Source organism: Lissotriton vulgaris, chromosome 1_1, assembly GCF_964263255.1.
Source record: "Lissotriton vulgaris chromosome 1_1, aLisVul1.2, whole genome shotgun sequence".
Taxonomy (NCBI): domain Eukaryota; kingdom Metazoa; phylum Chordata; class Amphibia; order Caudata; family Salamandridae; genus Lissotriton; species Lissotriton vulgaris.
In genome coordinates, this window is record NC_141685.1 from 1,106,722,008 (window position 1) to 1,106,749,307 (window position 27,300).

Consider the following 27,300-nt stretch of genomic DNA (forward strand, 5'->3'; position numbering starts at 1 on the left):
TTGTTTACAACAGCACACATCCTCCAAAGTCATTAGGACAAAAATAGTGAAATACCACAAAGAAAAGACATTTTGTATTTTAATCCAATGCCATCCATGTCCTAAATTATGTTTCAATTCAACAGACACCACAGAAACAGTTGTTTCATGCACTCATGACTAGTACTGGGCTACTGTCGGGAAGTCCCATTGGCAGACTAGGCCACATAGTGAATTAAAAGAATATTAAAAATGTATTCAATAACATGGAGAAAATATACTAAACTGTGCAACATTTTTCCTTTACAAAAGAAGAAAAATTACATGCAAAAAATAACTAGGTCCCTGCTAAAAGAGCAGGACACCCCACTACAATAAATTTAAAAAAATAGAATAAAAACTCAAATAAACCCTAGTGTGTGCCCTCTATCAAACAACAAAACGCGTATACAACAGTTTTTTAATTTACATGTGGAATCTCAGATACAAAGAACTTAATTCCAATGGTATATATGCAGCAGACACAGAGTGATTCTTCCATCTCCAAATCTAAATGAAAAGTGCCGCTCGCAGCCGTGGTGGGGGTGCCGCTCGCAGCCGTGGTGTATTTGCTGAGACTCCTGCCCTGTGGATTTTAACGAGGGGAGAAACTGTTCTTAAATCTTACCCTGCTTAACATTGGCTCCAGAACTGTGGCGATTTGAGGCCATTACCTGCAGCACTTTTCCATCGACGAGAGGAGCGGGACTGCGAGGACCATCAGCCTGTGCGCAGTAACACCCAGCGCACCTGGGTTCTCTTTCCGCCCCCACACTCTGCAGGTACTTAAAGGCTCGCAGCCCCCGCTTCGTGGGAGCCGCTCGCAGCCGTGGTGTATTTCCTGAGACTACTGCCCTGTGGATTTTAACGAGGGGAGAAACTGTTCTTAAATCTTGTCCTGCTTAACATTGGCTCCAGAACTGTGGCGATTTGAGGCCATTACCTGCAGCACTTTTCCATCGACCAGAGGAGCGGGACTGCGAGGACCATCAGCCTGTGTGCAGTAACACCCAGCGCACCTGGGTTCTCTTCCCGCCCCCACACTCTGCAGGTACTTAACGGCTCGCTGCCCCGGCTTTGCGGGGCCGCTCGCAGCCATGGTGTATTTGCTGAGGCTCCTGCCCTGTGGATTTTAACGAGGGGAGAAACTGTTCTTAAATCTTGCCCTGCTTAACATTGGCTCCAGAACTGTGGCAATTTGAGGCCATTACCTGCAGCACTTTTCCATCAAAGAGAGGAGCGGGACTGCGAGGACCATCAGCCTGTGCGCAGTAATACCCAGCGCACCTGGGTTCTCTTCCCGCCTCCTCACTTCCTATAACACTCTGCACACATCCGCGTTACGCGGGACGTGCGCGGGACGAGCACGGTGTGAAGCCCGGGCAAAGGGCGGGCCGTCTATGGCCGTCAGGGGCCGGTAGAGGCCGGGCTGGGCCACCCCCCTAATATCGTGAGTGCGACTAATTTTGATTGCAAAGCCATCTATTTGTTTTTCACATCTTTTTGGTGTGAGGTTGTAAATCCCGTGGTTTGACGTCTATGATTGTCCAGAAATATTGTTTACCATAGACTTCATTATTTCCCATATTGATCTTCTTTGTAGGGAACCATGAGCCATCGCAACAGTCTAGGTAGACCATCACTGGCGGGGGTAGTATAAGGGGGACTCTTGATGCTTTCATCACTAGGGCTGCTTCCATATTGGAAAAAGAGATTGTTCTAACGGAAAAACGATTGTCCCAGGAGCTTATGAGCAAAAAACGCTCTTCTTTAGGGGCAATAAAATCGGCAGTAACTCCACTTAGACAGCACTTAGATGAGACCCCCGCACTTACGGATACAGATAATTTACATACTGTAAATGATCTATCCCGATCGCCACAGCTAGAATTGATCACAAATTATTTAGATGAAGTAGAGTCACTGTTAGAAATGACGCCGAGTTTGTCCCCCACCCCAGTAGTAAGAACCCCTAATAGAGAACCTGTTAGAAGTGAGGTCCAGATACAAAAATGTATTCCTCCGCCCTCAAAGAAGAGGAAACTTCGGAGCAAGGAACAGGGTGACAATAGCCATACACGGAGGCCCACAACTAAAGCTCAACCAAAAAAAACACCTGCCACTACCCCCCCTGACCTTCCCATGACAGAAAAACCTCCATCAACCTTAATAAATGAGTTGTTGCCAAATATAGAAAAATTGGTAAGAACTTAATCCTTCCCCTACTAGAAAGGGTGAAGAGAATAAGTGAAAACAGCTAGGCTCGGTGGAAAAGGAAGTACTAAAGACCTCCATGTTGCTAAGTAAGCAACATGACGTCTGTTCTGGGTCAAAAAGTAACGGAGAAGGTAAAAAGCCATCATCTGAATCTCTTGCAAAGGGTCAGAATCTTCCGTCTAAACAGAAGCAAATAGTGCCTTAAGAAACACAAGCACCCAAATTGAGTGACCAAAAAGAGAGATAGTGTAGAAACAACCAATAAATCAAATTCAGTAGGAAAAGAGGGTAAGGGGCCAATTGAGACAAAAAACTTAAATAGTTTAAATAAAAGAAGAGTGGATTTACCACCGGAATCCGCTCCTTATGTTGTGATTATGGCAGGAGTCCCGGTTCTCCCCGTAGAAGTAAGGGAAAACCAACGAGCCCTTAAAAATAAAGTCATATTTTGGCTGTGTAAAAACAGACCTTTGCCAGCTCATATTAACGGAGAAATTCTAAGTGTTAGGCGTGTTAATTGGATTGGCACTAGGCCTAAAGACAGAACAGGAGATATTATCATCATTAATTTTAAAGACGTCAGAGCAGTCAGACACATTAGTGACTGGTGTGAAACAGGAGGTTGCGAAGGCATTTCAACGCATCATCTAAGTTACTTTTACCCTCAAACCTCCTTCTCGAATCCTCAAGGTCCCTTCCCAGGTCACAGAGCATTAAATAGGTATAGTACAGGATTCAATGGTTATACTCATCGAACTTTTAGTTATCCACAAAATCCAACCTGGGGAAACCGGGCTGTAAATGGGCATTATACGGATCACTATGGTTTCAATATTCCAACATTTAACCAATTCTCGTTGCTATATGGGTTGGAAGATGTGGACTGACTCCAGTGCATTGGCAGTGAGAAGTTGTCCACATCCGGCAGTCATGAAATCTCTAATATTGAGCTTAATGCAAATATTGGGGAGAGGGAAGTGGAACCCTGTAGTAGTCATGAGTATGACTGTCCGGGAGAATTTCTAAATAGCCATGAACAAACTAGCTCTAGCACAGTGGAAGAAGGAGCATTGATATTAGCTAATGTAAAAGATAGAGAACCAGATCCACCCTCGAATATTATTAGCCTTCTCTCTTGGAATATAGCTGGTTTGCAAAAAAAAATGGCTATCCCTGAATGGAACGATTTTATTGGTTCATTTAATATTTGCATGTTCCAAGAGACTTGGACCATGGTTCCGCTCCATAAAAATGGGTATACTACTTATTTTATCCCTGCAACTACATTAGGAAGAGGTCGACCATCGGGTGGATTACACATATGGATCAGTGTGACACTGAATTGGTCTATCACTACCCGCAATTTGCCCTCAAATGATTTATTACACCTATCTCTGAGGGGCCTGACGGGTGGAACTACATTAGAATTGTTCTATGCATATGCTAGAGGTTCTAAGGGAGGGAAATTGTCACCAACAATAACCCTACTTGATGAAACACTGGCGTCTATTCCACCAAAGGCCAAAGTGATAGTAGGAGGCGACTTTAACTGTACCTATGAACCCTTAGATGATGAGGAGATAGTTGGACTTAATGCAGACGATTGGAAGCAATCTATCCCCCTGGTTAACTTAAAGCCTATTAAGAAGTGGACGGCTAGAGCAATACAGATGAATGCTCTAACCCTAGAACATAATCTACGGGTACTTAACGGGAGGACTGTCTCAGATCCTGATGGGGCAATGACATATAATAGACTGGGATGTCCTTCGCGTATACATTACATATTGATGGACACCCAATTTGGGATAGTTTGGTAGATATGATGGTCAGGCCATCTCAAGACAGTGATCATAACCCACTCTGTATGAGCTTTACCTGGGGAAATAAGATTAAAACAATAAATACCCGAGGATGATTACTAAAGAAGTTATCCCTACAAATTGCAATCTGAAAGTAAAACGGAGTAGGATTAGTTGCGAGGAAGGGAAATTAAATAGCATCAAAGAATTGGTACACGCAGAGATCAGAAAGCTAATATCTAATAGCCTAATACAGCCCACTTCACAAGATTATAAACCAATGGATTCCTTTAAGATTCTAGTAGATAAAATAGGAGTCTTTTTTAAAATTGAGACGAGAAAGGGCTCTTGTAATACTAGAGTCTCAAACGGTACCCCTTGGTATACTGCTGAGTGTAGGGCAAAGAGGAAGGCAATAACAGCTGCCATTAAAAGCAATGACCCTCCAGCAGTAAGATTAGCTAGAAAGGAATATAGCAGGATCATCAAAGTAGCTAAGAGGAACTGGGAAGAGGATCATTGGCAGCAACTTAAACTAGCTGCCAATGCAAAAGACTCAACCCAGTTTTGGAATCTGGTTATCAAAATGGAGAGAAGAGGGGTTGAGGCAATGCCAAATCCCATAACAGAACGACAGAGGCATGCCCATTTTTTCAAATTATATTGTGGGACAGCAGATTTAGAGCAATCTATGAGTGCCTATAATAATAATAACATGGAAAAACAAACTCAGCTAGAAAAATGTGTCCCCCGGGAAGTACAGGATGCTATTACCAACATAATACCAGGTAAGGCGGTAGGTCCAGATGGACTGCCGGGTGACCTACTTCTGCATGACCCTAAGTTATGGTCGGACCTTATTGCATATTTAATGAATTTAGTTATGGCTGGACACCCAGTCCCAGAATCTTGGAAAGGTGCTGAGGTCGTTACCATATATAAAAAAGGCAACAGAGAGGACCCTGCCAACTACAGACTAGGTGTGGGCGGAAAATCCGTTCCGCTCGCGGATTTTGCGGATTTTCGGGAAATCCGCAATCCGCGAGATTTGCGAATTTCCCGCAAAATCCGCAAATCCGCGAGCAGCGGATTTTGCTCGCACTGCTCGCACTGTTCGCGTGAGTTCGCGGCTTGCCAGTACAACTTCGCACCCCGCGAGTAAGTGCTAAATTGCAGAAATACGATTTTAGCAAAAGTGAAACTACTTACCAGGTTCAAAAGTTCAGGCTCATCATTAGTAGCCATTTCCTGTAGTGCTTCCTGAGGGGCCTCTCCAGAGTTCAGTTGCCAGTTGCAACTATTATGTGACCCTGCTCTGAACCTCAGAATAGTTACACATATGCCACAAAGGTCCTGAATTACAGCTAAGGGAGACAAGCAGGAGCCAGGCTGGAAGTTAAAATCCATTAATCAGCCCCTAATTCATTATTGTCAGTTGGGGCAGGGCAGGTGTTGTAACTAATTTTGCAACAATGAAAGCACTTAGCAAGTGCAAAAGATCACTAATCAGGGCGCACTAAGGAAGCAGGTGCCAGCTAAAAAAATATTCTGTGACACATTAATCAGCCCCAAATTAATTCAGGTCACTTGAGGCAGGGAAGGTGTGCTTTGCTTTGCCGAAAATAATGTACACTGGACAACCAGAGGGTGTGGTGATGAAACAGAGGGTGGCATGGGTGGGCCAGAGGGTGGCATGAGTAGTCAGAGAGTGGCAGTGGTGACAGAGAGTGGCAGTGATGAAGAAGAGTGTCCCAAACAGGCTGGACACGTAGAAACAACAAGTTCGCAAAACTTGCGACCCGACAGGTAAGTTCGCAAATTGCGAAATTGTAAAAACCCTCGCGAACTGGCAGAAACACGGGCGAACACAAAAAAAAAAAAAATCCGCAAATTCGCGGAAATTCGCGGATTTTGCGGATTGCGAATCCGCAAATCCGCAAAATTCGCGAACGCGAGATCCGCAAAATTCGCTCATGCTTACTACAGACCAATAAGTCTAATTGACACAATCCAGAAGGTAGGTGGCAGGGTCATAGTTAATAGAATTGAGACATGGCTCCATGAGTACAACATTCTAACCCATTTCCAGGCGGGTTTTAAGAAAAATGTAGGCACGATGGACCAGGTTTTCAGGTTTTGTGCAGTGTATTGGAAATCTGTGACCATCGTAAAGGGTAGCCTATATTTGGCCTTCATCGATTTAAAAACAGCATTTGATGTAATCCCCATGCTAAACTCTGGAAGGTCTTGCTGGCCATGGGGTTTCCGTGTTATCTCTTACAGCTCGTTGTAAGGCTTCATGAATACACCTATGCCAGAATCCGGTGGGGTAGTCAAGGTCAACTCACAGAGAGGGTGCCAGTCAGCAGAAGGGTCCTCCAGGACTGTGTTATGGCTCCGACATTGTTCTCCCTCTTTATTAATGGGGTGGTAGACCATTTGAGGGAGGACTCTGTGGATGCCCCAGTCCTGGCAGGGGAGAAAACACCGACCCTCCTCTTTGCTGACGACACTCCCCTGATGTCAAAAACCCCATCCGGTTTACAGAAACTGCTTGATCCATTCAGTGTGTTTTGTGATGAGCGAGGGCTAACCATCAACACCCTTAAAACAAAGTTGATGGTGCTAGCCCTAAAAAAGGTTAGGAAATCCCTTCTTACCCTAAATGGGGCCGCCTTAGAGGTGGTTGAAGAATTTGACTATCTGGGAGTCAGATTATGTAACAATATGAAATTGGATTCTCATTTAGCAAAAATGCTCCTGAATCTTAAAAGGGTTTCTGGAGTAATACTGAGGAACCAGTGCCTATCGATTAGCAGGCCAATAGCTTCAGCCCTCGCAGTCTATGAGGGAAAGGCACTAGCCGCGGCGGTCTATGGCTCTGAACTGTGGGGAGGAGAAAACACAATGGATTTGGTAAAAGCTGAGAACAAGTTTGTGAGAGACCTAGTTTCACTCCCCATCTCAACCCCCCTAAGACCCCTTTATATTGATTTGGGTAAGAGATCAATTGGTTATATAGTACGCCTCCGCCCCTTGCTGTTCTGGGTGCGCCTAAGAAGGACACCTGAACTGGCTAAATACGCTTTGGTGTTGGATGAATTGATCAATTTGAATGTCTCCAATAAAATAAAATGGCTAAATAAATTAAAACAGCTGGTGATGAATCTAGGAATGAGAGAATTTTGGGTTTCCCAATCACCACCTCACAAACATATTGTCAAAAAAAATTAATGGGAGTGGGTGGAGGCCGAGGAACTAAAAAGTACAAAGCAGGGATCATTAACCAATCAATTTCTGGAATGTAAACCAACCAGGAAGTTAGAGCCACTCTTGGATTACATCCAAATTCCTAGAGACAGATCACTCTTTTTGAAAATGAGATATGGTACACTCCCGTTGAAAAAGTTTATAGCGGGGTGGAAAGGAGTGAGAGACTACGATGCTACCTGTCCAGGCTGTTCATGCAAGATGGAGTCTCTACCGCATTTTCTGTTTACTTGTAGGGCTTATAAGCTACCTCGAGCTAGGTGGTTAAAACCCGTGTGTAGAGAGATGGGTGTTAGAGATTTTAGGATTGCATTACATATTCTGCTAACTGACACATCCTCTATGTTCATTGTTTGTGGGATTGCAAAGTATCTTTCTAGCGCTTGGTTCATAAGGACTAGGCTGCTAGGTGCCACAAAATAGAAATGCTAATCTCCTCCTGATTGATCTTTCTTACTGAAAATGCATTTTAGGCTTTTGTAACTCTTTTTTTATTGTAAAAAGTGTTTTTAAACCTCATTTTAAGATGAAATTGCATTATGTATGTGATACGTTTTGTATATTGACTTTATGATTAATGTATGTCTGCACTTTTATGATATGGAAATATTGAATAAAGTATTACAAACAAATTAAAAGTGCCCAGGTGATGAACAAAGCACTGGGAGGAGCCTGCTGGACAGGAACAGGATGTTGGAGACTCTGGGGCATTTCCTTCCTGCTAGGAAAAAAAGTTTAAAAAAAGACTCCTTGCACAAAAAACCAACACAAACGGTGTATTTGAGAATACTTTTTACTCCAAATTGTCATTTTGAGGAGATTTAGATGCTTCTTAAGGAGAGAATCTTCCCCGAGTTGCAGCTGCGGTCGATCGTGCTCACTCGTGATTAAGAATGTCACAAAACAAACGGAGTAAATCGCTGGCATGGCCTTAAGGCGTGATAGCAGCCGCAAAATCTTGCAGGAGCTCGCAGGTGGCTTGCAAATCTCGTGGCGCTTGCGAATGACTAGAAAATCTTGTGAGTTTAAACCAAAAGGGTTTTGTTCGTTCTGGGAGCCTGGCAGGACGTCTAATACATTTTTTCAAACAAGGGGTACCAGGCCACCAATTTCAGTACTGCTAATAATACTGCAGATTCGAAATACAACGCAGAAAATCATTGTACTTTACTTTCTTATTTGTATTGATTAAACTTCATTTCAAACAACTGTTCATTACTCTTGATGCATAGGAGGAATACACATTTCATTCAGTATATTTTTTATTTTAAATATATTTTTATTGGGATTGAAGTACAATAAAAGGACATATAAAATTCATACAAAATTACAGAATGTTCATAGCTCACACCACAAGTTCATATAACTACAAGTAATCTGCAATAAATACTCAGGAATAAAAGTTCTAATCGGGGGGAGAATAAGAATAAAAGGGGGCATTACATCGCCACGACTGGGTGGCCAGAAGTACTATAATTAAATTCAAAACAAATCATACACATCATACTCTAGCCAACCTCCAGTTTGTTACCGGGGCCCAGAGACGTTCACCCATCTCACGTTTCCTGATTCCTTTGAATTCATAAAGACATGATTCAATATTATGAATCCCCAGCAATCTAGAGAGCCACATCTGGAAGGACGGGGCAACAACGTCCTTCCACCCTGCAGAAATCAAGATCCGGAGTACAGCAACTGATATGAAAACTAATGCCTCTTCATCTTTCCCCAGACTTAGCTCTGAATCTGTACTGAGCAACATCAAAGTTGGGGATAGATCGATGACAAGACCTAGCAGCCCCTCCCAAAATTTTGTTATCTCTCTCTTTTTTTTTTTTTTTTAAAGACCTTTATTGTATTTTTCAAATTATACAGCTGCAACCCTTCGGGCCGGCCGTAACATTACTTCAAGTTATGCATTATTTCATAGAGTACACAGCCCCTTTGCCGTCAACCCGGGGGTACGGCGGCGTTATAAATAGCGTGTGCATGTGATTCACATTTAGAAGACAGATTCGTGAAGGTCTGATGTTATATTTTTATATCTGTAAACATAAGTTCTGTTTCAAAGTCTTTTTTAGTGTAAAATAGAAATAGAACAAAAGAACAAACCCCCCCTAACACGGTCATGAGTAACAGCACAATCGAGTCAACTGCAGTCCCGGAGGTATATTGACAGTACAGCGTGTTCCCATTGTATAGAGCCACTGAGAAGTTAAAGTTATTCTATATTTTCTGAGCTAGTCTGCGTGATATGCGGAGGTTCGCAGATGTTTCCCCGAAAGTCATTCCAGCTTGTCCATATTTCTACCAATTTCCGAGGGCACCCTCTTGCTACATACACGGTCTTTTCTTGCAGCATACACCAGTCCATGTCGCTTTTCCAGTCTATCAGTTTTGGTGGATTAGGTTTACCCCACAGTCTAGCAATGTTCCTTTTTGCCACCATTTGTCCAAGCGTCACCCACATTTTCCCCTTTGGTGACAGGTCTGTAGGCTCCCAAATATTCAGGAGACACCTCTTGGCCTCTGGGCGAATCTCCACCTCCCACACCTCCTGCATACACTGTACCACCCTTCTCCAATACCTCTGCACTTTGGGCAACCCCACAGTATATGGAAAAAGGTACCTGTTCCACCACACCCCCTCCTGCAGAGTCCCTCACCACCCCTCCCCATCATTTGTAATCTCTTACATGAAATATATATTCTATGTAATATCTTCAATTGGATTAGTCGTAATCGGGCTGATATCGCCACCTCCCATGGGGAGGCAAGAGCATATAACCATTCTTCTTCATCTATTTCCAACCCGTCAGCGACCCACTTTTCTTTTAGGGGAAGGAGCCTGTCTGGGGGGGTATTGATTAATTTTTTATACGTGAGAGAGATGGCGTGTTCTGTCATGTGTCCATCAAGTAATCGGTCTTCGAGTGGGGAGATTTGTGGTAATTTAGTCTCTGGTGGAATGTTCGCCTGTAGTGAGTGTCACACCTGCATGTATCTAAAGTATTCGGTTTGTGCCAGTTCATACGTGTCTTGTAAGTGGGCGAATGTGTGGATCCCTTTATGGCCCCAGATATCTTTGATTTGGGAGATTACGATCAAGTCCTAGTTCCGGAACCCTTTAGTGTGTCCCAAGTTACCCAGTTTTTCGGAGGCCCAAAGTGGTGTGGCCATTGCGAGGACATCCGATCATCCGAGTTTCTTTTGCGCAATATGCCATATCTGTACAGAGTGTTGTGCAGGCCCAGTGAGTCGGTGTGTGCCCGGTTTAGAGTAGAGTGCGCCCTCATAGTTCCCCCCAGGGAGCAGCCATCTGTCCATCCCGTAGGCGGGATCCTTGCCGTCACCGTACGTCCCCTGGTTGATCGCTGAGAGGTGAGCTGCCCAGTAATATTTACGGATGTCAGGGAGGGCTATTCCGCCGTCATACCACCCAAGTGTGAGTTTTCTCAGTGCGATTTGCGGCGTTCCGGCCCATAGGAGGTCGCGCTGCGTTGGGTACCAGGTCTGGATAATTCTGTAAGGCATAGAGAAACCGTGGTAGCGCCATCATTTTAAATAAGGCTGCTCGGCCCGGCAGTGATAATGGAAGGTGCTGCCAGGATTTGGCCTCGCTTTGGAGCCGGCTTAGTGGTGGTTTAAGGTTTCGTTCATACATCAGAGCCTTATTTGTGGTAATGAATACTCCCAGGTATTTAAACCCGTCCTCTGCCACTGTTATGGGGCATGTGGCGGGGAGCGTAGGGGGGCCGCCATGGAGGACGTAGAGGTATGATTTGCTCCAATTGACACGAAAGCCGGAGTTACGTCCGAAGCTTGCAAAAATGTCAAGCGCCGCCAGTATCGACCTTCGCGGCTTGGAGAGGTACAGAAGGATGTCGTCGGCGTAGAGGGATATTTTGTCTTCCCATCCGTCCGCCCATGCTATACCTTTCAAGTAGACATCCTGCCTGATTCAGGCGGCGAGCGGTTCAAGGGAAAGCACGAATAGAAGGGAAGAGAGGGGGCAGCCTTGTCTTGTTCCTCTCTCTAAGGTGAAAACCTCAGAGACCTTGTTGTTCACCAGTACCTGTGCCAGCCGTTCCGTATATAGTAGACGGACCCAAGTTATAAAATGAGGTCCAAAGCCTAATTTACGTAGGACTGCGATCATGTATGGCCACTCTAAGGTGTCGAATGCCATGGTGGCGTCCAGGGAGACCACCACCGCGTCTTCCTGCAGCCTATGGCGTTGCCCCAGTACCCCATGTAATCTTCGAATGTTAAGTGCTGTGTTGCGATGGGGCATGAACCCTGATTGGTCAGGGTGAACCAGTGTAGTCAGTACCGATTGGAGCCTGTTGGCGAGTGTTTTTGCTAGTATTTTTGGCTCCGCATTGAGTAGCGAAATTGGTCTATATGAGGGGCAGGATTCTTTGTGTTTCCCCTCCTTAGGTATCGCAACTATGGTCGCTATGCGTTGGTCTCGCGGCAGTAATCCCTCCTCCCAGCTCCTTTCGAACATGAGTTTAAGGTGTTTACTGGTGACGTCTGGTTTTAGCTTGTAGAGCTCTATTGGGAGGCCGTTGGGTCCTCGGGCTTTGCCCGGGCGAAGTTCTGCTATAGCACGCTGTATTTCGGCATCAGTAAGCGGGATATCAAGGGCTTCCCGGTCGTCATCTGTTATCTCTCTCTTAATAGGATCCAGCCGATTACATTGAGAAAACATATGCACGATATCTGCTTGACCTTCATTACATCTGGGGCAGTTATCATTTTCCCTTAGTCCCCAGGCACATAGCTTAGCCGGTGTATGGTACAGATTGAATATTGTTTTATAATGTTGTGCCCAAAGGTTAGAAGCTCTAAAAAACTGTTTATTTATTAGGAGGCAATAAACAAGAAAAGAGTGTCCAATGGTAGTATTCGACCACCGTCAGGAGCAAGTAAACGGCTTCACTAAAGGCGTTAAAGAAAGCCCTCACTCACCACCTAGTGATGACATGCTTCATCATCGGGCCCCACCAAAGAGACCGAGTGTCACTTTGGTGTGCTACAACGCCAGATTTACTGCGGAGCGGGTTGGTGAGTTCAGGCAGTGTTGTGCAAAGAAAACTAGTGAGTGGTGGATGGTTAAAAAATAGTCCGTAGTGTATCGAAATTAACTTTATTCTAATGATCACTAAGGACGGGTTAATAAAAACTTATGTGTTGGAAATTAGTCCACAATTAATTGAGTGGTAGTTTCCTAATTATCAGTCGACATGTTTCAGCCACGAAACGGTATGAATTTACCTGGCATTCATCAGGACTCAGCGTGTACTAAACCCTGGTGGAATGGACTCTCTAAGGCCCACCCTTACCTAGGGACGTGAAAGTGAAAATTAACAAAAAGGTGCAAAGTGCAAAAAAATTAGGAGGAGAAATGGTCTTTCTAATTACTCCTGGTTTAGGAGGATTCCGACTTTACGGTTTCTGCACCTGTAGATAGAAAAGACAAGGACATACATGTAGGACAGAACATACATTAAGTAATGATGCTGATCACTTATGTCAATCCATTGTGCGCCAGTATGTGGTTTAAGAGACATTCGTGGTAAAATAACAATATAGTTATCACCACCATGGCCCCCAGACTTTTGACTGCTAAAAGTGGGTAGTGCTGTGTATTATACGTGCTATGAAAAAGTAGTGTTACTTAAAAAGGAAGGGTATTTCCTTGATCGCTTTCAAAGTAAAATGCAGGCGCTATCGCGCTAACAGGTTAAAAATTCTCACTTTTGTGGTGTTAAAGATTCACACCATGGGTCACAGGAGAGGGGTGGGAACGTAATTGGCACACCCTGCGATTTGTCGAAACAAAAGGAATAAACGCACAATAAGTCACATGGCATTAGATAGGTACTTAGCTTAGTGGTGTGATCAGAGGACGATTTCTGCTTCTACTCACGCCCTCGACGCTCGGCGCCTACTGTGCACCTGCAGCTACCCTCGACTGGACCCCGAAGATGTGGGCGCGAGGGCAGGAGAGCATTAAATGGATGTTTTTCGCTGATCTGCTTCCGGGTGGGCGTGGTCGGACTCCGTCGATGCCCACGTGTGGGCCAATCGGGGAGTTGTACCGTCATCTGACGATTATCGTCACGTGGTCGCGAGGTAGTGCGGGCCAATCAAGAAAGGTGTTGTCTGTTGTTAAGGTGACAGCAGACTGAAAGACCGAAGCGTTCATTCACTCGAGTGAAATGGAGGCTTGGTCAGGTGCTCCAATCGGGAGCCCGTTGTTATGGAGCCCGGGAGTTTGTTTACGTGAATGATCACATGGACATGTTAAATGTCTACACGATGCGCTGTAGAAGTGCAAAGAGACAGAGAGGTTATTTTTGCAGTACATAGTATTAAATTTATCGTGTGGGGATGCTGAGTGGAGCGCTCTCTTCCTTACCATATGTCAGTAGGTATTAGGACATAGGTGGTCGGGTTTCTGTGGCAAGTGGAGCAATATATAAGATGTGTACAGTGCAGAGTGCTGAACTATCCCACAGTTATGGAGATGCCTGTGTGACAAGGGGCCCCTAGTATTCAATTTATCACAGAGTTCCATGGGATATCGTCATTTAATCCAAGGAGGTGGGTCCCCAGCCTATAGACCCACCGCTGTTCTTTTTCTAAAAGACGTTGATTGATGTTATTGCCACTATTAACATGTTCAATAACTGTCCATTGCATGTCGTTTGTTGTGTGGTTGAGTTCTAGAAAGTGTCTGCTCATTTTGGTTGTAGATTTCTTACATCTAATATTTGATCGGTGTTCACAGATTCTCTGTTTGACCCTTCTGCTGGTCATGCCTACGTAGCGTAGTTCGCATGGGCACGTACTGAGGTATATCACGTTTTGCGTGTTGCAGTTGGTGTGATCTCTCTGCATCCACGTCTTGCCAGGCTCGAGTTCTAACGTTTTTGAATGCATCGTCAAGTGGCAGTTGCTGCAGTTAGAACATGGGAAATGGCCAACCACTTTTGGAAGGCCCCAGGTGTCAGTCACTGATCTCACTGTCTCTGTGGCTTTAGGTTTTGGTTGTGTGTGGACCAGTGCATCCTTTAGGCTGCGTCCCTTCTTAAAGGAAAAGAGAGGTTTCTCCCAAGTTTTGTTAGTACAGTATTCTCCAGTTCTTGTTGATTGATTTCTTCACAATGTTTGACAATGTGCTGTGTGTCGTTACACATGTCAGTGGAATGTCTTTTGTATTGTTGACCCTGTCCTCAAGGAGCGCTTCCCTTGGCTGGTTACGCGCTTTTTTGTAGCCCTTGTTCAAGATTGCTTTTGGGTAGCCTCTGGCCTTTAGCTACACTGATAGATCCGCAGATTGAGTTTTGAAATCCTGTAATTCAGAACAGTTCCGCCTTAGCCGTAGGTACTGGCCATAGGGGAGATTTGCTTTCAAAGGGCGAGGATGAAAACTAGTGTACTCTAGGAGGTTGTTTTTCGCAGTGGGCTTGTGATACGTCTTGGTGGTGAACCTTGTCCCGGAGACTTGGATTGTTACATCCAAGAAGGTTGCCTCAGTTTTGCTGGTGGCATATGTAAATTTCAGATTAGGGTCGAGAGTATTGACCCAGGTAAGGAAAGCATGTAGCTGTTCATCGTCACCGGTCCATATGACCAGGACATCGTCTATGTAGCGCCGCCAGATTTTGATGGACGTAGAGAAGGGGCTCCCTGGTTGCAAGATGTATTTCGCCTCGAAGTCTGCTACATAAAGGCCTGCCACACTGGGAGCAAATGTGCTGCCCATAGACGTTCCAGTGCATTGGAGGAAAAGGTTGCCTTCATAGGAGAAAAAGTTCTCTTTAAGCGCCAAAGTTGCACACGCCAAGATGAAGTTCTTTGAAGCTTGGTAGTTCCAAGTGATAGAATCTAGAGCCGCCCCCAGGACCTTGATGGTATCGTCCTGGGGGATGCTAGTGTATAGGCTCTCAATGTCAAGCGTGACTAGTGTCACTGTATTCTTAGTGAAACTCAGGTCCTGGAGTAACTAGAAAAACTGGAGGAGGCTCTTAGTGTCCTTGAGATATGCTGGAGTACTCTGGACTATCAGCTTCAAGTAATGGTCACAGAAGCGCAATAATGGCTCCAGCAAGGAGCCAATCCCTGACACGATCAGACGTCCGGTGGGGGCATCCGATTTTTGTGCGTTTTTGGCAGTGTGTAGAAGTAGGGGTTATGTTCTCATTAGTACTGAGAAAATCCGCCTCATTTATTGAGATTTGTCCGTCTTCTTCTGCTCTCCTCACTAGTGTTGAGATTCGTGTTTTTAAATCCTCTGTGGGATCTATCGTCAAAGGTTTGTAGTTTTTCTTGTCATCCAGAAGTAATCGACATGCCTTATCATATTTATTAGGAGGGCCAGGTCTAGATCAACATCAGGGTCACCAAGTTTTAAGGCCCAATTAGATTCCGTTTTCTCAATGTCATCTTGGATTCTCTCAACTAAGCAATTATATACAATCTTGATCTTCTTACAACCTCTTGTTAATATCTGAACCAAGGGGAAGTCGACTGATGACGACACTCTGGGTCTTATAGCCGCAATAGTGCGAGATATTTGACCATATAGGAGCCAATGGTTCCCAGGGATGCCAAATCTGTCTTGCAATATCTCGAACCCCAATATCTTATCGTCCTCCAGGATATCTCCCAAGGTAATAATCCCCAATCCTTTCCAAGCCTGAAAGTTTCTATCTGTTCTCAGTTGGGGAAACATTTTTGAATTACACAAGAGTATGTAAGGGTTTCATTTAGGGACATTAAAAAATCTCAAGATCGATTTCCAGACTAGCCAAGCGGCGGATAGAGTCTTTAAACATGCTTTTTTGTAAAATCACCGTTCGGTTTCACAAAGCAAAAGACCAGGTGCCTTGCCACCGAACAGCATTCTAAAAATCGGTAGCAGGCCCTGTCCGTCTTGAGCCTCGAACCCATTATCAAAATCCGGTTGAACCAGAATAGACATTTGAATCAGGAGACAAGTCCAATGATATAATCTTAGGTTCGGGAGGGCCAGCCCACCCTTTTCCCTGCGAAGGGACATTTCATTCAGTATATTGTGCGAATCAAAATTGTATGAAAAACATTTTACAAAAACATATTATAATCAAAAGCAAAGACAAAACACTGTTGTATTTGCATCAATTAATTACACCAGTCCAAAATTTCAACAATTGCCTGCCAAAATTCTAATTCAATGTGGCACTATGACAGGCAGGCTGCGGGGAAAATTATTTTTTATAAAAGTTCGCTCTCAGGGTATGTTTCAATTATGACACCCTCACTAGAGTCCCATTCAATGTTGGTCCCTCGCAGACAATTAAAGACGTGCTGACGCGTTTCCAATCCCCTTCTGCATTGGGAGATCATCATCAGGGCTTTAGACCACGGTGTAATCCTGGTAATTAACAAAATATTATATAATGAGTAGCGCCCTTCTTTGCCTCTCCTTATCAAACTTTTAAATAAACCAACCCACTAAGTAAATACCAAGAGTACCTTATAGCTTTTGATGGGGTTCTTTTAAAGGTCCATCTTCTGTCCCTAAACACAACCAAATTGATTTTATATAAGTTTGAGTCTGACGTTATGGGACAATCTTAACTACTATCGTTGTTTTTTATGACTGAGAGTTGGAAGCACTTACTGGAGTCTTCGTACATCTATTTCGATGACTCCCCACTTGTGTTCGTGTTTCCAGACACGGCCAGCTTAGGACGTTTTGAATTCACCCTGCAAACAATTAAATTGCCATTGTTTATACAGAACGAAGTTGCTTACTGTTTGTGTCTTAGGAAGAGCTTTCCACGACATTTCTCTTACTTGTATGAAAGGTTCCTCTTCTACCAGATGAATTCTTGTGGGCACTCATGAGCCCCCAGAAAGTTTCTCCTGTGCACATGAAACAACATTTTGAGTGCACCAACCCAAAAAAAACTCTGCTAGGTTGCAGAGTGCAGTTTCTCAGTTCTCAGGGTTCTCTGTGGAACGCAGAATTACAGAATTTCACAAACTCCACAAGCAGAGACGAGTTTTACATTCAGGCCTAGCATAGAGTAGAGTTGAGTGGCATTGTGTGAGTGGAGTGGTGTGGAGTGGAGTGGCATCCAGTAGAGTGGGAAGTCGTACAGTGGAGTGGCCTAAAGTAGAGTGGAGTGGCATAGAATTATGGGGAGTGGCATAAAGTAGGGGAGCAGAGTAGAGTGGTGGAGAGAGTTACAGTTGTTGGTGTAAGTAGCTAAAACGTCACTAAAAGACGAGGAAAAACAAGGAGAGGATGTGGCGTAACAGTCAGAGCTGATGACTCTGGAGCTGGGGATCCAGGTTTGAATCTAGTCATCGGCTCAACATCTTGCGATTCTGGGCAGATCACTTAATTTCCCCTCGCCTATGGACAGCGCCTGGATACCCTCACGCTGCGCTCTACAAATCTGAGTATTTAACAAAGGTGAAGAAGAACACATGTACTTAGCCAATGCTCCAGGGAGGAGCTAACACAAGAAAAGTATGGAAGCCAACGGAAGCTAAATAATTGAAACATGGAAAATTAGACTGACAATGAAAACAAGTAATGGTATGCTGTGGGTGAGATGTAAGTCCGCTGAATTGTAAACAATATCTCTCACAGCACAGAGAATGATCTGTGTAGGCGAGACCTAAAAAGCAGCACCAGACCATAAAAGAGGCCCACAAATCGCCAAAAAAAGGACAAGCACTGCAGATTTCTGATAGGATCGTCAGACCCTAAACTCTCCTCTACATGAATGGTATTTTGATGTTGTTGCCGATAACCCATTGAAAAGTCTACTAATAGATGTCAAGAAGAGAGAAACCTTTTAAAAAGTTAAGATGCCATAAATAGCCTTCCTATTGTAAGTAGCTGTGCCTTCTGCTCTGTCTTGATGGGGGATTGATGATCAGCGCCATTAGACCTTTTTGGTATTAGTTTAGGGTGACCAGAATTGTAAAGCCAAACACTAGGACATTTCATGAAAATAGAAGAAGGACTGCTGGTCACCCTATATTAGTTGCTGTATAAATGTAGTTACTAGTAGTCAGAGCACGAGTCGGGGTTGCACGCGGGTGGACAGTGTCCACCCACTATTTTCACAGGGTAAACGCCGTCCACCCTGCCAACAATTTTGGCCCCATTGAATAATGTGCTGAACTCATCCTGGTGTAATTTCCAAACACCGGGGGCACTTTCAGCAGCGCCTGCATGTTGTCTGCTTTCCATCTGCAAAAATGTGTAGGCGGGGACAGACTTTCTTATTTAAGACTCCTGCTGGGCCCATAACAAAGACCGAATTTAAGGGGTCATAAGACCTCCTCTTGTTCGAGTCTCTTGGCTGGGAGCAGTCAGGAGCCTCACACCTGATACAAATGAAGCAGAGGGGAAACAAAGGTTCCCGCCTCATTAGCACTTACACGTACTTAAGAGAGGCATCTCTTCACTTTGTTCAGTCCCTGTTTAGGAGATATGCATGCACTGTAAGAATGTCAGATGTGTTGGTCTTTCCCAGTATTTACACAAAGCAAATTACATTTATATAGAGCTTACTACACCTGAAGAGGCGTTGAAATAATTTAAGTACCATTATTTTTTCTTTTATAGCCCAATTCACCCCATTGCAAAGTGTCAGAGCGTTTTAAAGAACACGTGTATATTACATGTACAATAAATTACTTAAGTTTGTAAATCAATGTACAGGATGTGTTACATAAAACTGGGGGACTGCAAGGTGTAGAACTTACATGTCATCTTATATAGCTTACTGTGCTATTATCCTTGCAATGCGCTCAAACGTACACATGATAGAGCTGCTAAACGTATATGTGAGGGCTTTAGATCTGATGTAACTTCTTGTGATGTCACCTCCAGTAAAGTCGTGGCTTGTGATGCCACTTTCTATGATGTCAATTCCTGTGCTGCCATGTGTGATGTTGTGCGCCATGATGCCTCGTGCAGTGATGTCACTTGCATACTGCCTAACTAGGTTAGTCCCCCCACTTCTTTTTTTAGAACTTGTGCCCTGCTAGTAGTAGCAATAGTAGTAGTCACGACACACAATAGCACCGGTAGGCACGGCCCCCCTTCTCCACCTACACTAGCTGTCCAATGAATCCTGGCCCTTGCCCTCCAATCCTACATATCTACGCATAGAACCCGCCCACCCCAACCTTGCTGACCTAGCACCACATGCACTATGTGGCCCGTTCCACCTACCAGAAACTCCCCGAGGGGAGACAGGTCTCAGACACCCATATTGCATGGAATGGAATGAGCATTACTGTGTGATAAGAACTGATGGCACAGGGAGTTGCTCTGTGTCATTAAAGCAAGATAGAGAGACAGAGAGAGAAAGAGAGAGTGTCTAATTGCTTGGCATGGTCAGGCAAAGGGCATCACGGCCATTGACAAGGTGGGCATCACAGGCAGGCACTGTGCATCTCTGGGAGATACTTTGCCCCAGGGGGTGTACTCTATGGAATATATTTGCCCCCACAGCTGATGTCAACTTGTTGTCTCTGTCCTCTCTTCTATGTCAAAGAGACATTCTTGCAGATTGCAGGAGAAGTTCCGCATTATGAGGCAAACTCCCGTGGGTGGTCCTGCCATAGACAGATTCACACAGCCTGGCCTGGCCCATCTCCTACGGCAATCGGGTAGACCGCTCAGCCATTCATTTAATTCGCAGTAGTGTCACCTCCTCCCACTCAGGCAGGTGTTGACTTCCGCAAGGTTCTGCTGAGCTCAGATCTGCAGTGAGCTGCTGGACACTGCGCAGATCCGCGCGCGGGGTTTCTTTGTAGTAGCAGGATGTGTCAGCCCTTCATTTCTGAGAACGCTGCAGCCCCCACGGAGGGGAACACCTCCTTCTTTTGAGCCTCGTCGGTCTGGAGATATAGGTGGGGGGCAGCGCACGGCCCTACACCTTCCGAGCCTAGCCCGGGTCGGATGAGGAGGCAGGCGGCACCGACTCGGCTCTCACTACAGCTGAAGCATCACTCCACTCCACCCATCTCCAACCAGAGCAGCACCTACAGCTCTACAGCTACAACGTCATCGGAGGCCTTTCTCACACAGCCCCTACTGCGTCAGAGACAGCACCACCTCTCTGTCAATTTCATCGGAATCTTTACCAACTGAGCTCTGATGTCATCAGAATCTTGAACTGTTCAGCTCCAGTTGCACCAGAGAGGGTAATTACTCACTGGTAACTCTGCCCTTCTCTACATTAATCGAAAGCCTGACTTACTCCCCTCAAAGGGCATCCAAAGCAGGCCAACCCAGCTCCTTCTCCATCGATGACAGCTCCTACTCATCTGCAAGTCCTCAACTCTGACGTCGTCTCAAGGCATACCGACTTACTCTCACCCGTCGGAGAGGTGTTCTACTCACCGCTGGCTCCACTGGAGGGGAGGCCGCACGTGCTCCACAAACCTAGTGTTACGCCCCAGAGACAGGGTTGAGTTCTGACTTCATCTTAAACAGGCCGCGCACTCCTCCAACCCCATAAAAGCCAGCGCCTCGGAGACATCGGAGACAGTCCCTACTCTGCTCTCTCCATAAAGACCCTGCCTACTCCGCACTAACGTCAGAAGAGACCGTTACTACTCAGACTTGGTAGGAGACAGTCCCTACTCTGCTGTAACTCCATAAAAGACAGTGCCTACTCCGCTCTAACGTCAGCAGAGACCGTTACTACTCAGACTTGGTAGGAGACAGTCCCTACTCTGCTGTAACTCCATAAAAGACAGTGCCTACTCTGCTCTAACGTCAGCAGAGACCGTTACTACTCAGACTTGGTAGGAGACAGTCCCTACTCTGCTGTAACTCTATAAAAGACAGAGCCTACTCTGCTGTAACGTCATCAGAGACCGTTACTACTCTGCTCAGACTTGTTAGGAGATAGTGCCTACTCGGCTCCAACCCCATAAAGCCAGCGCCTACTCTGCTCCACCTGCATCGTAGACAGTGCTGACTGAGCTGAAACGTCATCAGAGTCATCACCTTCTTTTATGCAGCTCCTTTAGGGACTGTACCTCCATTGGAGACAATTTGCATTCAGCTCCAGCGCCATTTCAGAGGTCTTTTCCTGCTCCAACAGTGCCTAATAACTCCGGGCCAAGAGGCTCTGACTCCTTTAAAGGCTACGGCTCCGTTGGAGGCAGTTCCTACTCACTTCGACGGCATCAAGAACATTACCGCGGACATTCTAGCTCCACTGGAGGCCGAGCGGCGCGCGCACAACTCTAGCTCCACTGGTTGGCAGAATGGACCCGGCCGTACGCTACCCTTCCGTCTTCGTGGTGGACAGACAGGTGTCCCCCGTGCCGCTGGCAAAGAAGCAGAGAGCGAAGCCCTCGCTGCTGCACACCGCGGTGCTCCTGCTGGTGCTGCTGGCGCTGGCAGGGCTGGCCGTGGAGGCCTACTTCCTGAGGGGCTTCCAGGCGGATCTGAAGGCGCTGACCTCTCAACTCTCAGTAAGTGAGACTCGGGGCCCGGGAGAGGCTGAATGGTCAGATACTCAAACACAGGCAGTGTCTAGGGTCGTTCTGGGTTTGTGAGCCGACGCATTGTCGCTGTCCATGTGTGCTTGATGTGTTTTGGGTTGCCTCTACATTTGTGGACACTATGGTGTGGATCACTGCCCACGGCACACAACTTAGGCTGGGGTTTGAAGTCACCTTCAAAACATGTACATCGTGGCATTGGGACACATTCAGGGCTCGAGTCGGGGGTCCACGCGGGTGGACGGCGTCCCCCCACTCTTTTTACAGGGTGGACGCCGCCCCCCCCCTGCCAAGAAGCTGGTCATTTGCATACTATCAGCCCCCCACTTCTTTATATAGGACTTGTGCCCTGGACACATTCCATCCGTAAACATGCACATGCACAATGAGCACAATTGTGCACGGATCAACACGTTGTGGCCTCTGGTCTGCGGTTACCCTCAATACATGCATAATGTCAGGGCTGGCTTTAGGGCTGGTGGAGCCCACTGCGACAATACTAATTGGCGCCCACCATACACTTCCTCTGCCACCGATTCCCCCACTACCACCCTTTAACAGTACCCTCAGGTCTCCATAATCACTCTCTCTACGTTGCATGATTGGTTTTATAGCGCCACTCATCGCAGTGTAGCGTCAGAGCACTTTACATCACACACATTACACAAAGACATGAGAGGGCGCGAAATGCTTCCTAAGACAGAGGACTACAAGGAGTAGGAGTCACATCTCATCCATACTGGTAGACCGTATAGTTTAATAGCTCACCGTTCTATGTTAGGATTTTTAACTTATAAACTGCAAGTAACAATAGGATCTCTCTGTCAAAAGCAGTAACCCACGACATATTTACATTATATGCACTTTGTGATCTCTATGGTACACAGTTTTTGCAACAGGCGTATTAACCCACTGCACTACGTTGCCATGAGTCACAACTTCCACTAGACAAACCTCTGATCTCTCTCTATGAACAACATTAATCACCTGAGTTATCTTGACATTTTTATTGTTGCCTGAAAATTGCTAGAGGCAGGAACACAGCAGCAGGTGCTTTTCAAACCCTAATCTACTTGCAAACAGGACGCCTGAACCCAAATATCAGGGCCTGGTGCGGTTGTACTGGTCGCGCTGCTCAAGAACCGGCCCTGACCCTAATATACCTGCAAATATGACATCCCACCCCAACCGAAGTCAGTGCCTGGTGCGGTTGCACCAGTAGTACTGTCCTAGAGCCGGAACCTGCATAATTTAGTATGCCCCCCCCCCCCGCCCGTCCAATGTGCACAATGATCCATGTTCCAAAGGTAAATTGCTGTGGTCTCGGTTAAAAGCATGGGGTCTTGGTTCATTCGCACAATGTAATATAAGGGTCTTTTTCCACATGTGTACAGCATAGCATAGGGAGACCGCTTCTGTTTACACACAGTGGTGTGGGGCCTTTTGTGCATTAAGCAGTTTTGAGTCACTGTCCTTATGTGCACGAAAGGCATGGGGGTCACTCTTAGGGTAATTTTCAACTTGTACAAAAGTACCCTTGATTCATTGGTCATATATGCACAATAGGACAATGGGTTATTGTCCATATGTTTAAAGTGTAACAAGTGTATCTTTTCATGTGCGCACGTTTTTTAGGTCTCGGCGTCAACGCGCGGAAGCGCGTCTCCGCCGAGATCTTTTGTCAGCGACTATCATTCCCAGGAGACAGTCCTGGCCACGCGCATCCTTCCAGGCGATTTGTAACTGGAACGCGCGCTGTGGCCAGGCGCTGTCTCCTGGGAAGCGCAAGCACCACACACGCATGCGCATACACACACACACACGCGCCCATGCACGCACGCACATACATACATACAGAGACACCACCCCTGACTCAAACACACACGCGCGCACACACACAAGTGCACCGAGGCCCCCCCTCCCCCTCCCCCGCCGTCACCGTCGCACACACGCACACCACCCCTGACTCATACACACACGCGCGCACACACACAAGTGCACCGAGGCCCCCCCCTCCCCCTCCCCCGCCGTCACCGTCGCACACATACATACACACACACACACGAGCATACACACACACAAGTGCACCAATCGCGCTCCAGCCTTTTGGAACTTACCTTACTTCAGCACGCGGCGCCCAACCTCCTGCTGGCGCGGCCCCGGGGCTCTACACCGCTCACAGGAGCCCCGGGCCGCAAGACGCTACGACTCCGCCTGCCTCCTCTTCCGGTGTGAACGTGGCCCCGCCCCGGTCACAGGCGACCGTGCCTGACTTCCGGGGCGGCCTCCGTACATTATGTAAAGTTTGTATTGTATGTTTTACATGGAAATCATAATTATAGTGTTTAAAAAAACGTAAGGCTCGTAAGTGATTGGTATGATAGATTGTTTATCAGGCACACTGGTTTACAAATTGGTTTCTAAACCAGACCGACAAATTGATGTTTGCTGGCCCTTTACTTCCCCCGAGATGTCTTCATTGCGATTCAGTTGTACGCGTGGGTGACTCGGCAAAGGCTGGTAGCAGCTGTGTTCTTCGTCTTCAGTTTCACTTGAAGTTATTCTTTTGACACTGGGACGATTCGTGGACGGTGTGTCATGCAGACGGCGTGTTTGTGTGTCTCTCTGCAAGTGTCTTCGTGTGTTGACAGGTGTATAAATGCGGCTGATGCGTTCTTACAGATAGAGCGACATTATTCTCTATTAGTTCTAACTCAATACGTTTTCATTCGGTTTGTGTTGTACACGCATGCATATGTAGGCGCTTTCATGAAGAATAAGAAGAATCAGTCAAAAAAATATTTGCCCAAGATCACACAGTTTAGTTAAACAGGAAGCAGCGATCAATGCAGGTTTTCTGGTTTTACTTTGCACAAATTAGGTACCAAAAAGTTGTCTGTCTCTCATTTGTACCTCATATGTTAATGCTTCGTTTACCTTTTTCTGGCTGAGGGTAGAGCGAGCATGGCTGGCAGAAGCCACATGAAAGTGCAGCTTGATATAGGCTCGAGGCTCCAACAGGACCTCGAGCTTGACCCTGTGCCATGCTTCAGACTCAAGCTTCCAGTGGCTCACCCACCTCTACTCAAAATAACGGACATTTACTATTTTTGTATGTGTCCCAGTACTAAACCTTAGTAGTTTTTGCAGGAGTTGGGCAAGCAGACGAATATATAGGGAGACGCGAGCAGAGCCTAGCCAAGGTTCTGGCTAGCTAGGCACTTAAAGCCGTGGTGGTGAGTGCAGAGTGGTGGTGAGTGCAGAGTGGTGGTGAGTGCAGAGTGGTGGTGAGTGCAGGGTGGTGAGTGCAGAGTGGTGAGTGCAGAGTGGTGAGTGGTGCAGAGTGGTGAGTGCAGAGTGGTGAGTGGTGCAGAGTGGTGAGTGGTGCAGAGTGGTGAGTGGTGCAGAGTGGTGAGTGGTGCAGAGTGGTGAGTGGTGCAGAGTGGTGAGTGGTGCAGAGTGGTGAGTGCAGAGTGGTGAGTGCAGAGTGGTGAGTGCAGAGTGGTGAGTGCAGAGTGGTGAGTGGTGGTGAGTGCAGAGTGGTGGTGAGTGCAGAGTGGTGGTGAGTGCAGAGTGGTGAGTGGTGCAGAGTGGTGAGTGGTGCAGAGTGGTGAGTGGTGCAGAGTGGTGAGTGCAGAGTGGTGAGTGCAGAGTGGTGAGTGCAGAGTGGTGAGTGGTGGTGAGTGGTGAGTGGTGGTGAGTGCAGAGTGGTGGTGAGTGCAGAGTGGTGGTGAGTGCAGAGTGGTGGTGAGTGCAGAGTGGTGAGTGCAGAGTGGTGAGGGCAGAGTTTTATTTTTGATTTAAAGAAAAGAAATGTCATGAGCAATGCCAATAGCTCTACCTTTAATGATGCCGAGACCATTGCATTGCAAATGCTTGTCTTTTCCATGTACGCAAAGTGTAGCATGGGGGTTACTGTGCCTAGGCATGGGACCTTTGCTCACTGTGCAATAGGTCTCAATTTGTACCCTACAGATTAGGACCAGATAAATCCAAAACCAGTCTGGGATTGCTTGTGTTCACTTCTTGGGGTTCATGTCTGACAGTTCTGGGTGGACCGTTCCTATGAGGAATAAGATCAGTACTGATTTGCATAAGGTGGGCTTCTGTCACTCTAGAGCAGAGTTCTTCAAACTGTGGGGCGCGCCCCCCTGGGGGGGTGCAACACCATCCCAGGGGGGGGGGGGCGCCACTCCTCTCTAAATGCTTTGTTCCCTGCGTCCATCGCAACTCTTCCTGGGGAACTCTGGTATAGTTGGAGGGAGGAGGGAGGGGAAATCGACGGGGCACTACCTGCCTGTGCTTTTGTCTGGGTAATTCTCCCAGGAGGGGGTTAATTCACGGAGTAGACAGCTTCAGTGGGAGGCAAGGAGTCTCCTCTTCTAAAACCGAAAGCAAACAAACAGACACGCTTTCGGTTTTAGCAGAGGAGACCCCTTGACTCCCACTGCACCTGAAGCATTTCAGCTCTAAATTAACCCCCTCTTGGGAGAGTTAGATAACAGAGGCACAGCAAGTGCTCCATGGACCCATGTGACTCTTAGAGTATATCCATTTGTATCTCTTCCTTGAGTGACTTTACTACTTGTACATTTATATTTTTTCTTTCTGTTTGTTTCTCTTCCTTGTGTGGCTTTACATCTTGTACATTGGCAATTTTTCCTGTTTGTATCTTTTACGTAACGCATGTAATCCTAAATCCTTATGTTTTGCAACTGGTTCTTATGTAAAGCGCTCTGGCACCTTCGGGTAAAGTTTGCGCTATATAAAATCGCATTAAATAAATACAAAATAAATAAATTAGCTGGGTAGCTAACAAAAGGTAGAATTGAGGTGCAGTAACCAGCAGATTTAACACAGGTTCAGAGACCAATGCTACCAATGCAGATGCTACACCACTGGGAGCTAAGCTCATGTAAGATACATTTTTAAAAAAAACGTACATATCCCCAAAAGCCAAGATGTACATTCGAAAAGGAATGTGAACATCTGTATTGGATGGAAGAGAACGTAAAATATTTGCAAATTGGTAGTTTCGGTTAAAAGTGCATTCCTGCATATCAAAATCCCAAAATAACTGCCAGAACTAGGAAATAAGAGGCAGAGTAATCATTTCTTAAAATGTGACAACAAACAAACAAGTAAATAAATACATACATCCATGCTGTTGCCCACATTTGTTTAGGTGGCTACTGCTGTATGTTGTAAATAGCGTGTTTCTATCATTCACTTTTAATGTGCAAGAGTCTATTACAGACATTTTGCAGACAAAATGTTTATGCATCATGCAACATCCATGTAAAAAGTTTATTTTAGATCAATACATGACCTCACATATGAGAAATGGAAGGGTGTGACAGATTATTTGCAGTAATATTATTGAACTGCTGTTGTGTTACATACTGAAAACACACATCACTATCCCTGAATATCGAATGTATACACA

At 45.9% G+C, this 27,300-nt stretch overlaps 1 protein-coding gene across 1 annotated transcript in view; it reads left to right on the plus strand.

The window, feature by feature from the left end:
• Positions 1–20,269: 20,269 nt before the first annotated feature.
• The window catches only part of TNFSF14 (TNF superfamily member 14), a 180,574-nt gene continuing 173,543 nt past the window's right edge, over positions 20,270–27,300 (plus strand). The window contains exons 1-2 of the mRNA XM_086936473.1: positions 20,270–20,974; positions 21,254–21,824. Of these exons, the coding sequence (XP_086792599.1) occupies positions 21,615–21,824 (210 nt within the window). The 5' untranslated portion in view covers positions 20,270–20,974; positions 21,254–21,614. The remainder of the gene's footprint in view (positions 20,975–21,253; positions 21,825–27,300) is intronic.